The sequence below is a fragment of the Vicugna pacos genome, chromosome 13 (genome assembly GCF_048564905.1).
Source record: "Vicugna pacos chromosome 13, VicPac4, whole genome shotgun sequence".
Taxonomy (NCBI): domain Eukaryota; kingdom Metazoa; phylum Chordata; class Mammalia; order Artiodactyla; family Camelidae; genus Vicugna; species Vicugna pacos.
The window spans coordinates 51,723,665-51,737,190 of record NC_132999.1 but is presented as its reverse complement, the minus strand read 5'-3'; the positions used below and the strand labels follow the sequence as shown (position 1 = coordinate 51,737,190).

General features: G+C 52.6%; 1 protein-coding gene across 4 annotated transcripts in view; it reads left to right on the top strand.

The window, feature by feature from the left end:
- Positions 1–13,526, top strand: part of EPHB2 (EPH receptor B2) — a 176,034-nt gene that overhangs the window by 136,989 nt on the left and 25,519 nt on the right. For all 4 annotated transcript variants that reach the window (XM_072975151.1, XM_072975150.1, XM_072975149.1 and 1 more), the window contains one exon: positions 230–565. In XM_072975151.1, coding sequence (XP_072831252.1) covers positions 230–565 — 336 coding nt within the window. The remainder of the gene's footprint in view (positions 1–229; positions 566–13,526) is intronic.

Sequence of the window (13,526 nt, the reverse complement as noted above, 5' to 3'; positions counted from 1 at the left end):
CCTAGTAACAGACATGGAGGCTGGTGGAGTCCGGGGAGAAAGGTTTAAGTGGATGTGTGCAGGAGGATGAGCTATATTCTAGAAACATGTCTGGTGGGTGGAGAGGAGAAAGGATTTGGAGGAAGCATTATGGGAGGCCTAGGCTGGAGCCATGGCAGTGGTACAGAGCAGTCTCTTGGGGAACGTGCTCCCACAGCCCCCACTGACCGACACCTCTCCCCCTCCCCAGCCATCCCCTCCGCACCCCAGGCCGTGATCTCCAGTGTCAACGAGACCTCACTCATGCTGGAGTGGACCCCGCCCCGTGACTCAGGAGGCCGGGAGGATCTCGTCTACAACATCATCTGTAAGAGCTGCGGCTCAGGCCGGGGGGCCTGCACCCGCTGTGGGGACAACGTGCAGTACGCGCCCCGCCAGCTGGGCCTGACCGAGCCGCGCATTTACATCAGTGACCTGCTGGCCCACACCCAGTACACCTTCGAGATCCAGGCCGTGAACGGCGTCACTGACCAGAGCCCCTTCTCACCACAGTTCGCCTCCGTGAACATCACCACCAACCAGGCAGGTAAGCGTTTCAAATGCCAGCTCCCAGGGCAGCCCTGCACCGTGCTGTACCAGATGGGTAACCTGCCAGCCCTCGTTAAACACTCCCTCACGTCTGTGGAGTGGTTTCCTCTTTTCCAAGGCTGTTCATGTGATCAGCCACCTGGGAGAGTGAGTGCTACCTCTCCACTGTAGTGGCATTTATAATAATTGCTGGTGTTTGTTGAACATGCTTTATTGAAGGTGAAAGGGAAGCTGCTATAACAAAAGGGCCCAGCATTTGGTGGCTTAAAGAACATAGAAATGCGTTTATTTCTCTCTCATGTAAGAGTTTGAGGGTGAGCAGTCCAAGTCAGCAGGGTAGCTCTGATCCACTTGGAGGTTCAGGGACCTGGGTTCCTTCAGTCTTGTCTCACCAGCCTCCATGCTCATCTGTGTGGTCGAAGCTGAGAGTCGCAGTCCCGTCTGTGCTCTAGCCTGCGGATGGGGAGAGACAAAAGATCCAAGGCAGCAATCGTGTTTTAAGCAAGGTGGACGAAAGCAGTGCCCATCACTTCTGGGCACATTCCCCTGGAGCCACAAAGGACGTTGAGAAATGTAGCCTTTCCCAGCCTAACTTAAACCTCCATCACAACGGAAGGTGGGGAGGCAGACTTCAGTGGACTTCTAGCAGTTTCTACAGGTGCTTTCTTTGAACCTTCAGCCCACTCCAGTCCAAATCCAGCAAAACTCTTCTCCCCAGGCCCAACTTTAACACTTCTTTCTGTGACCCCATGTGGCCACTCGCATCTTCTGCCCTGCTTTCCTTTACAACACAAAAAAAAGTTGCCAAATGATGTAGTCTCACCGCCTCCCCCCATCCCCTCTTCAGTCCACTGCCTTCAGGTTGATGGCCCCACCTCTCCCTGTCTCCAGGGTCACCTGGGACCTCCACAGAGCCAGGCCCAGGAGACACTTCCCAGCTTCATCCCCACCCAAGGGCCACCTGAGACTTTCACAGACCTTAAAGTTCCTGTGGTTCCTGCGGAAGACTCTGTGGTTGGCACTGTAAGTGTGCCCCTCATTTATTCATTCAACAACCTTTGCCAAGTCCCTGCTGTGAGCACAGTCTGGGCCCCATCTAAGTAGAGCCAAGGAAGGTCGAGCTCCAGGAGAGAAAGTGAGTGGGCTGCCCAGTGTAGCTTTCTGATACCAAGTGGGCCCCACACAGTAAGCTCTCAGGGCATCCAGAGATGGAGGTCCAGGAAGGCTTCCTGGAGAGGGCAGGATTTGACCTGCAGTTTGAAAGACCAACAGAATTTTGAAGGGAGCAACAGAAAAAAAAGGGAATTCCAAGAAGGAGGAAGGGCATGTACAAGGACATGGAAGGAGAGGGGGAAGCCAGCCCTGCCTGGCTGAGAGGTGCTTTCATGAAGGACCTCACTGCCACCCCACCGGCCTCCTTGAGTGGGAGGCTTTTGTGTCCCCATTTCACAGAGGATGCTCAGAGAAGCTGAGTCACAAAACCAGGCAGGGTGAGAGGCAGCAATTGCCTGGGTCTAACAGACCCCTAGGGCACAGTCTGGGGTGCATCCAAGGAACCGCGGACTGTGGGTCTGATGCGTGTGTGTGTGTGTGTGTTTATTTGTGAGAATGTGTGATGTGTCCTTGGATGTGTCTGGGTGACCATGTATTTGCGACTGCACGTGACTGTGGCTGTGTGGTTTCTTATGTGTACATGCATTCGTGAGCATGGGTGTGTCTGAATCTGAGGGGTGTGAAGGGGGCTGTGTCTGAGCTTGAGTTTGCATGTCTGAAGGTGGCTCTGTCAGTCGTGTGTTTGTGCCTGAGAAGGGGTGTAGTTTTGTTTGTGAGTGTTCACGGTGTTGGTTGGCCGAGGTGGTGCATTTATGAGCGTGTGCAGCAGTACTTACAGGCCTGTGGACGTTTGACCTCCACTCAGATTGGGGTCCAGAAAAAGCTGACTCAAGGCAGGCAATCTGAGAGAACCCTCAAAAGCCAGCAGTTTCTGGCAAAGACATCTAACAGATTATAAAGACTCGGCTGAGAGTCTCTCCAGCTTGACAAAGCTCGGAGATAGGGAAGCCCAGGCTCCCAATGGGAGTGGAGGGGAGGGAGCCCTTTTCAACTGGGAGGAGCTAGAAATTCCCCAGAGCCCCTGGAGTTCTTTCCCTGGCTGTGGAGGCCTCCCCTGCATCCATTTGGGAGCTCTGAGGGTAGAACTACTTACTCAACAAGGCTCAGCTGATTAGCAGCAAGGGCTGCTGGGATGGACCCTTCCTGTCTGGAGCTGGAAGTTCCCAGAGACTAGACATGGGGCAGAGTGGAAGCAAGGGCTCCCAGAGAGGAGGGTGCAGGAAGAGCCCTCAGGATTGAAAGGCAGAAGCCGTGAGAAACAAGCACTGGGTTAGGAGCAGGGGACCTGAGTTTGAATCCCATCTTTGCAATACATTTGCTATGTGATCTTAGTGTATTGGTCAGTTATTGTTGTAATAATGCTATATAACAAAACCACCCCCCCCAAACCTGGTATTTTACAGTAGTAACATTAATTTTCTCACTCACTAGTATGTGGGTCAGCTAGAGTTTAGCTAATCTGTACCAGGTCCTCTGAGCTCAGCAGGACTCCAGAATGTGGGCTGGATTTGGTCTGTTCCATATGTCTCCTCGTTCTCTGTGGACTAGCAGGGCCCTCTTCCCAGGCTTATTTCTCTCATGGTGAATGGTGGGAACACAAGCAGCTAAGCTAAGCCAGGCCACATAACCGATGCCATTGCTTGTGGCACAGTCACCCACAGGGAACACGCCCTGTAGGGTTACTTGAAAGGGTGTAGGTACCTGATCTTATTACAAGAGAGGCAGAGCTGAGATTACCCATCTAATCTATCACACTTGAGAAACTCACTTCCTCCCTCTGGGCCTCAATTTCTCCACCAAATTGTGCACCAGAGCTCTGTAAGAGCTTTTTCAGAACATAGGTTTACTGACCCCAACCCAGACTGCTGAATCAGAACCCTAGGAATAAGCCCTAGGAATCAGCATTTTTAACCAGTGGCTCAAGTGTTTCAGACAGAATTGGGAAGTCAGGTCTAAGTGAGTCCAAGCCCCGGTAAGCCCTCAAAGCCTTGAGACTTTCTGGATCATAACTGCCCTTTCCCCTTCCTCTTTGTTCCAAGTCCCCAGGACAAGCCCCACTCTCACAGAGGCTAAAAGCCCAGCTGGGGGCTGTGTAGCTGCACGTATCCTCACCACACTATCCCCCTTTGCGGGATGAGGAAACAGAGGCCCATAGAAGTGGAGTCATTTATGCAAAATCCTGCTACTAAGTGGCCTCAACTAAGATTTAAACCCAGGACCGTGTGACTCCAAGTCTGCACTGGAGAAGACGTGGCTCCTGCCGTTGAGGATTTATGCCCTGTTTGAGAAGATGAAACCTGGACCAAGTATATGTACAAGATGGCCTGAATGAGGGCCCAAGGAGGGATCTACAAGGTGAAGGAGAGCACAGGCAGGAGAAATCATTTCCTCCTGGGAAAGGGGAGAAAGGCATGCCATGGAAGGCTTCCTGGAAGAGGAAGCATTTGAGCTTGAGCTTTGAAGAATGGAGAGGCTTCTAACAAGCAGAGATGGAATCGTACAGGGAGGAAGGTATCCCAGGAGAGGAAAGTGCAAGAGGCAGGCTGGAAGGAGAGTTCTCCTTTCTCTTCCCCTTGACACCAAACTCCTCCGCCACAGGATCTTTGCACATACTATTCCTGCTGCTTGGGATGCTTTGCCCCTTCCCCCCTTCCGTCTGACTTTAGCTCATCTTCACTGACCTTCCTGACCTGGTCATATGCCCCCAGCACCATGGCCCTCAAGCCCCTGTGGCTGAGATGTTAAGCCTCATGTCTTCGATCATTTCATTCCCGTCTGTCTCCCCCACCATCACCACTTGGAAGTACACAATGGGTCTGCTTTCCCTAAGTGTGGTTTTCCTGGCACCTAGACAGGGCACCAGGGTGAATGCTTGGTGAGCATTTGCTGAAGGGTCCAGAGAAGCATGGAGTGAGGTGGCGTGTGGAGGCGTATGATGGGGCTGGAAAACAAGGCCGGGGACTTGATTTCCAGACAAATGCATTCAATGCTTGGTTTTAATCAGACCCTAAAATTCAATATATAAATATCTAGCTCATGGCCTTAAAAGGAAAAAGTATTTCTTTTGGGCAAGTGACTGGGCCTTGCTCACAATCCCTTGGCATTCATTGGGGCCAGAGCTGTCTCCTGACTTCATAAAGCCATCACGCTGCCTTCGAACTACACTCCGCCATTCCAGAACGCCTTTCTGCCCATGTTCACAAGTCCCCTCAGGGCCCTGGGAGGCAGGAGACCAGGTGGGCTGCGTATCCCTGCTTAAAGGATGAGGAAGTGGCATTGGGAGAGGTCAAGCATGTGCTGGGCTCACTCAGCTGGGAAGCGGCAGGCGCAGGATTCAGTCTGGCTGTGCCAAGCCCATGGTCCCTGACACAAACAAACTAGACAACATAGAGATGGACAGGAGTGGAAGGGCAAGCCTTGGAGTGGGCATCAAAGGATCAGAGGAGAGTCTCTCTGAGGAGGCAGTGTGTGAGCTGAGATCCAGACGGCAAGTCAGAGGCAGCCATGCAGACCTAGGTGCATGCAGCATTTCAGCAAAATGGGGTTCGTCCTCAGAGCCACCTCCAGTACTACTGGCCGCCCTCCAGGGCTGCAGCGGACACGCTGTCACCCCAAGCAAGCCCCGAAGAGCCCCACCTCTGTCTGGTCCCAGAGGTGGAGGGAAGGGTCTGGGCTTTGGAATCAGGCAAACTAATCTGGCTTTGAATCAAGCCTAGCTGCTGCCCAGCACGTAGCCCCGGACAGGTCACTTAGCCTGAGACTGATCGTGTCTTCCTCGTGAGTACCACCACCTACTCCTTGAGGGACGGCTGTGAGGCTTTGAGCTCATGTTCTTAAGGTGCCTCACAGGCTGCCTGGGGTGGTAGGCACTCAGCAAGCAGGGATCGCTCTATATTCACTGCAATCATAATAGCAGCTCACGTTTGACAAGTGTCCCAGACCCCATTCCGAGCCCTGGATGCTGAATCTTCCCAGCGCTATGAGGTGGGTCCTATTACTCTCTTGTCTTAACAGGTAAGGAAAGCAAGGTGTTAAGAGTTAAATGACTTACCCGCAGTCACCAGGCAGTCACTAGCAGAGCCTGAATAATTACATTACTGCATGCTCAGGGCCCGGTACGGGCTGGAGCCAAGTCCTCTGCAGGGGTGAGGCAGGCTGTGCGCCCGGGCCCGTCTGCACCACAGCCTGGCTGAGCGAATGCAGCCTTTGAGGCCACCCTTACTAGCTGAGCAGTTAGGAAGATCCCGTGTTGTCACGTCCCAGGGGGTTGTGTGGGAGAAAAGGCATTAGCACTGGGCTTGACAAACTCCACCCTCATCCAGCCTGCCCCTTTCCAAGTTATGGGATCAGGCTGTCCAGGAAACCTCACTTCTCTGAACCTCAGTGTCCTCACCTTTGAAATGGGCATCACCCCAGTTTTGCAAGATACTTGCCAGGTTATTAATAATATGGACAAAGCACCTGGTACAATACTCAGCAGCTCGGCTTAAAATGAAATCAGAAGGTGTGTTAACTTTCTACTGCTGCTACAACAAGATACCACAAACTTAGCAACTTAGAATGACATGGAGTTCTTATCTTACAGTTCCATGGGTCAGAAGTCTAGTCTGGATCTCATCAGGCTAAAATCAAGGTGTCAGCAGGGCTGTGTTCCTTGCTGGTGGCTCTAAGGGACGATCTGTTTCCTCACTCATTCAGGTGTTAGCAGAATTCAGCTCCATGTGTTTGTAGGAATGAGGTCTCTGTTTCCTTTCTGACTGTCAGCTGGGAGGTCCTCTAGCTCCCAGGGGCCTCTCTCTCATCCTTGCACAAAGTCTCCTGAATCTCAGAAGCAGCAACAGGGCGTCAGGTCCTCCTCATCCTCCAGCTCTCAGGTCTGACTCTCATCTCAGAAAGATTCTCCTCTTAAGGACTCAAGTGATTAGATTGGGTCTACCTAGATAATCTAGGATAATCCCCCATCTCAAGGGCCGTAACCTTCATCACGTCTGCAAAGTCCCTTTTGCCATGTAAAATAACATATTCCCAGATTCCAGGCTTAGCTGTGGACATCTTTGGGGGCTGTTATTCTGCCTATCACAGAGTCAGATGAAAGCGCATCCACATTCATCCCGTGCAAACACCTCCTTTTGTAGAGGAAAACTGAGGCTCAGGGAGGTTCCTAAGTGGCTGCCCAAGATGGTACAGCAGGTCCTTGGCAGAGCTGGTCTCCAACACCCTCACCAGGTGTTACAGCCTCTGTCCGTGACAACACTCCGCATGGCTTTCTCATGGAAAGACTTTCAACTTCCCAAAGCCCTTTCTGCCAGCCGTGTTCTCCTCTGATCCTTTCGGCCTCCTGTGGAGCGGGCACAGTGGCTCAGTCTCTAGCACTGGCATGAGCATGTACTCACCTACTTCTCTCCCTGGGGGCGAAGAGGATCAGAAAGAGACAGGCCAAGAGAGCCCCCAGCGCGGCCCATGCCTGGGGAAAGGAAGACAGAGGGAGCGGGCACTTCCCTCCTCGGGCCGAGCCCTCTGCACGTGTCGTCCTCTTTGATCCTCCCAAGTGTCCTGCTGGGGAAGCACTGCCCGCCTAGACTATCAGCTAAGATTGGCTTTGGCTGCCTATAACAGGAGGAAAAGTAACAGATAGCCACTGCCACAGTAATGCTGTTAAACAACCGACCACAAAAGCAGTGGCATGAAAGCAAGAAGCACTTACCTAGCTCGTCAGTCTCCTGGCTGGATGGGTCTCGGCGGGGAGCATTCGTATGTTTGTGCTCCATCTACTCCAGGTCACTCAGCAGCTCTTTGGATTTTGTCAGGGCTCTGTTGCATGTTTGGGGTTGACTGCTGTCAGCTGGTCGTGAATGGCCCTGGCAGAGACAACTGGGGCAACAACTCTACTCCCTTTGCTCTGTGTGTCTCGGCCTCCAGCAGGTCAGCCTGGGCGTCTTCTCTTAGCAATCACAGGGCACCTAGACAGCCGGCAGATTCATGTGAGGGCTTTTTCAAGCCTCTGCTTATATCATGTTTGCTTATATTCCCTTGGCCAGTGCAAATCACATGGCCAAGCCCAGAGCCAGAGTCAGAGGGAGACTACCCCAGTTACAGGGCAAAGGCTGTAGATACAGAGAGACAATTAGTACAACCAGTCTACACAGTGGCTTAGACAAATGGAGGTTTATTTTTCTTATGGGTAAAGGATGTTGGAAGATAAGAGTTAGAGCAACTCCACGGACTCATTAGGGAGCCAGGCTCCACAGCATACAACTTCTTGTTCTTATGGGTCAAAATAGCTGCAAGAGTTCCAGCTATCACATTCATGTCCCAGGCAACAGGATGGAAGAAGGACAGTGACAAGAGTAGGGCCCCTCCCTTTAGAGGAAACTTCCTAGAAGTCCCACCCTTTACTCATCAGCAAGCATATTGTCGCATGGCCACTTCTAGCTGCCAAAGAGTTTAGGAAAATGTGGTCTTTTATTTGGGCACAATGTACCCAGCTAAGATCCAGGATTTCTGTCAATTTGAGAAACAAAGAATGGATATTTGGTAGGCAGTAAGTACTGTCTGCCACAACCCATTAACAGGGGAGACACCTGGGCCCAGAGAGAGGGGTAATTCGCCTGAAGTCACAGTCACCTGGTCATAAAACAGCTGGGATTTGAACCCAGAATGCTGCCTCTTCTCCCCTCTTCCACTATCACCACCACTGTTCATGATCCTTTGCTGGGGACTCAGCTACTCACAGTGCTGTCTGAGAGTCCAGGTGGCCCAGACAGCTACACCTGGCTGATGTCCCCTGATCCCTTACTCTGAGCCAAGTCCTGTGCTAAATACTTTACATGCAGGTCTTCATTTAACCTTCCCAACACCCCTGCCATTGTCCCCACAGAGGTGTGAGGTAGGTTCCCTGGGCCACCTGATTCGAGGCCCAGGCTGTTACCACATTTCTAGTCCAGATGCTGGGGTGGGACTAGCTCCTGCTGGGCAGCCTCAGATGAGATAAGGGTGGTCCAGCAGCCTACTAGGAGGTTGGCCACTGGATGTTCCTGCAGCATGAAGCCCAGCGCCTGGCCTCAGTCTGCTCAATTCCCACTTGTGGATAGGGCCAGGCAACCAGCAAGAGAAAAACCAGCCTGAGCTTTTGAGTCAGGCAGGCCGGGGACCTGATCCCAGCCCTGCTGCTTGTGAGCTAAGGCACTCTGGACAAGACACTTGATCTGACTCTCTCTTTCCTCATCTGTAAAACGGAGGTAGTTAGCCCCTACTCTGATTGCGTGGTGCCCGGTAGGTGCAGCTAAATCTACACTGCATCAAGGGAAGAGTGAATTAGCAGGTGAACAGCCAGTTGCCACCCCAAGCCGTTTTCCTCAGGTTCAAGAAACAAAAATAATAGCATTTCCTGGACTCGTTTTTTTCCCCTTCCAAAATGTGTTCCTCAGAATGCTAGTTTCAAAAAACAATAACCATTGTATAAAAAAAGGGCTCTGAGGCCAAATGAGACTGAGACTGCCGGGTTAAACCAGGTTAACTGGGCCTCTTCCCTGCAAGACTTCTCAGAGCCTTGAATAAAAGAACGTGCTGTCCACGAGCAAGAGTCTAGAACTCTGTGCTTCTCAAACTTTCTTAGCCACAGAACACCTAGGTTCTATGAGGAAAAGTGCTACCCTGGCACCATGTCTCAGCTTTTCCTTTTTTCTGTCCCACACCACTCTCTAAGAGCTTTGGTCCAATCAGAAAGAAACAAAGGCCCATTTTCTGGAAGAGTTTTATTTGTGGAAATTCTCTTGTGAGAAGTTATCATCAGGTCACCCAGAATTGCAGCTGAATCATCAGGGGTTAAGAGCCTTGCTACAGGTTTAAGAGATGGAACACTCAGAACAGCTATCCCATTATCAGCTGGAAATTCTAAGAGTCCTGTCACGGGTAAGGTGTTCCTACTACAGACCCTGGAGAATGTGAGCAATTATGGTACTGCTGGCCGGCCGGTCAGCAAGAGGCCCCATGTCACAGCAGCAGGTCAGATCACAGGTGGGCACAGGGTCTGAGGAAGAGTGAATTGTTAGTAACTATCGTACAAGCCAGGCTGCCTTCTCCTGGCTGCTGCCTGGGGCCATGCTCCAGGGTCCCGCCCAGCGTCAGTGGACTCAGCCGGTTTCCTAAAAGGGCTACAAAATGAGAGTCTGTCCTTCCATCCGTCCATCTTTCCTTCCTCCCTCCCTTCTTTCCTTCCTTCATCCACTAAGTATCAACCAAGCACCTACTCTGAACCACACACTGTTCCAGGCACTAGGAATAGACTGAATAAGAGACACAAGGTCCCTGCTTGCAGATAAGACCGTGTTAGCACTATAAAGAAAAGAAAGAAAGTGTGGGGTGGTGAGTGACTGGAGCAGGGGTAGGGGTCAGGGAGGGCCTCTCTGAGAAGGTGATGGTTTAGCTGAGACCTGAATGAAGAGGAGGTGCTGGCCACGGGAGATTTGAGGGAACTGGTTTCCAGGCAGAAACACTGTGGGGCGAAGACCCCAAGAAAGGAATGACCTCAGTGTGGTTGGGAATGGAGAGGCAGCCAGTGTGGGTGGCGCATGGGAGCCAGAGGGCGAGTGGAGGAGGGTGGCCGGTGGGCCTTGCAGGTCTTGCAGGCCACGTGGAGCCCCTGCGTCTTGCTCCTGGTGCAGTGGGAAGCCAGTGGGAGTGCAGATGTCAGGGAGGCAGCAGGGTCTGAGTGTCTGGGGCCTGGGGTGGGGTGCCAGTGACTCCTCCCCACTCCCTCTAAGCTCACGGGGTCTTCTGACTGGTGAAAGGGTAAAGGCCAAGTGTGGGTCTCCCTGAGAGCTCAGGGCTGGGGAGGCGAAGCTGAGTGAGACCCAAACCCACATGCTGTGGCAGTCGCCAGGCTCACAGTCCTCCTGACTTCCTGCCTGTCGAAGGATCCTAGCCCCAGGAGTCCCTTAGAGACCACCTCGGTGAGCCCTTCATGCTGAGGAGGAGCCAGCACACAGAGGGAAGGCTACTTCCCCAAGTCTCAGCTGACGAAGAGACTGGAAGCTCCCCCAGGGCTCGCTGGGGGCAGCAGGGCCCCCGGCCACCTGCTCCAGACGGCCAGGCAGGGCCTGCTCGGCCTCCCCCTTCCCCTCCCGGCCACAAGCCTCTTTTGTGCTGGCTCCCTGGGGCTCCATCTCCTTGCAGGGGTCACGGGGCACCGCTGACCCCATCCCCCTGCCGGTGTGCCCGGCTGGTAATTGAAAATTCCAGAATTCCCTGAAGACCAACTTACAGGGAAACCTGACACCTCAGGGTGGGCGGCAGGCAGCAGGAGGGACGGGAGAATATCCAGCTGTTCCTTTTTCTCCGCCGTTAATCCCCCCAAATTCCAGGAGAAAGGCCAGCCCTGCTTGGCCCTCCCTGGCCTGCCTTGATCATCTTCCCAGCAAATGCCTCCTCCTTGCCACACCCAGGGTTAGGGGGCTTATGGGATCAGAGCCGGGGTTAGCTGCCTGTAACCCAAGCTTGCCAGCTAAGCCCACCAAGCCCAGACCCCCATGGCCGTGGGGGACCTGCCTCCGCCAACAGCTGAGCGCCCAGAGCCGGGGCTGCTGGGTAGGTGGTGGGTGAGGTGAGTCAGCCAGAGCCGGGTGGAGTTAGCTTTATAGCATGAGATGGGAGCCAGACCAGGCTGTCCTCAGAGGCCCTCTGAGGCCCACTGGTTTCCAGACCTCTGTGGTCAGTCTGTGTCAGCCGCCGCCAAAGGAAGGAAAGGATATGTTGGAACTGGGTGGGCCTGGGTTCAAATCCCTGCTCCACTGCCTGCTAACTATGTGACTTTGGGCAAGTTACCTCATACCTCAGTGCCTCCGTTTCCTCATCTATAAAATGGGTATGATAATGATACCAGCCTCATATGGTTGCTATGAATATTAAATGAGTTACTTGATGTAAAGCATTTGGAAAGGTGCCTGGTGTAGAAGTGTTAAGTGTTAGCTGTGGGGGCCCTCCTACTTTCTTTTTCTTAAGCATCATGAGGCATCCAGGGGGTGTGCAGATGATAAGCTTGTGTTTTAGTTGAGGAGCAGTTGCCACCCCTACTGCAGTCCTTCTGTGACTCCCCAGTGCTTTCCGGACAAAGCAACTCCCAGGCTTGGAGGTCTGGTCCACACCTGCCTCATTCTCATCCCTGTGCCTCTCCTGAAACTATCTGTACTAATGCGTCAAGACTCTCTAAGCCCATGGGCCCCAGGGGAATAGTTTAGCCTGGGCAGATGAGAGGGACGGTCTCTGGCAGAAGCCAGGCTGTGAGAAGCAGTGTGGTAGGTGAAAAAGATTGCAAACTGGACCTCTGCTGATTGAGGCTGTTGTCCTTGGCCCACTTGTACCTGCTGTGTGACCTTGGACAAGTTACTTCCCTTCTCTGGTTGAATCCACCACTCCTCAGAATGTGGTCCACAAGCCGGCAGCATCAGCATCACCTGGGAGCTTGTTAGAACCGTAGATTCTCAGGCCCCATCCCAGGCCAGCTGAATCAGAATCTCTGGGGGCAGGGGAGGTGCCCAGCAATGCGAGTTTTAACAGAGTCTCCTGGTTATCGCCTTACTTCCCCTCAAGCTGAAAAAGTGCAGTAATCTATAGAGACACATTCTACCTCTTTCTTCCATTTTGGGGAGGTGAAATTGCAGGGAGAGATGTGGAGGGAGCAGCTTCACCCCTGCCCGGGACTGGATTATCTTGTCTGAGTCCCAGAAAAGGGGCTTGGATCCAGGAGCCCCACACCAAGTCCAAGTCTCATGGCTTCTCCAGCACTTGGCACGGTGCCCAGCCTGGAGTAGGCACTCACTGGGTTGAAACAAACATGCCTTCTCCCATTAGACTGTGCCCTTATGGAAGGCAGAGACCCTGCGAGATTCCTCTCTTGAGCCCCAGCACCCAGCATCGTGCCAGCATCATAGTAACTCTGAATTGAAATTTTTTCCAGCTTGAGGTATTATTGACATAGAGTATATGCAAGTTTAATGTGTACAGTGTGATGTTTTGATACACATGTATATTGCAAAATGATTGCCACAGTAAGGTTAGTTAATATCTCACATAATTACCTTTGTGTGAGTGTGTTGATAACATTTAAGATCTACTCTCTTAACTATCAAGTATATAACACAGTATTGTGAATTATAGTCACCCTGCTGTACATAGGTCCCCAGAACTTATTCACCTTAGAGCTGGGAGTCGGCACCCTTTGACCAACATCCCCCCATTTCCCCCAACCCCCAGCCCCAGGTAGCATTCTACTTTCTTGGAATAGTCCTAATACTATCTCCCTCCTAAGGCGCCGGGCATCACACTCAAACCATTACACGCATTTCTCCTTTCATCCTCCCCGCATCCTTGCCAGGTAAGGTTCCCCATTGGACAGGTGTGCAAACTGAGGTTCAAAGAGGTTAAGAGAACTTGCTCAAGGTCACAATATTAAGGAGTGGAGGAGGGGGATGCTGCATGCAGGTTTACCTGATTCCACCTCTGGGCTCCCAGCTCTAACCTAGACTGCCCTTCTGAGGGCTGGACTGGGATTTCCTCAGCTGAACGTTCTCCAGTCTAAGCAGGAAGCGCTAGGTAACTGCATGTAGTGTTGGCTTAATGAGAATACTCCTCACCCATCCCTAAGGGCTCAGTGTGTGTCCAATGCTCCACAGACATGCAGTGGCAGCATGGCCCACGCCACATACAAACCCCTCCCACCTTGGTGAAGGATCCCATCATTCCAGGGAGCGCTGGAGATGACCTCATCCAGCCCCTCACACCAGAATTATCTTCAGACCCTTGGAGGCGGGGGCAGGAGGTATCTCTCCCCAAGTCTTCGGTGGCTGAGT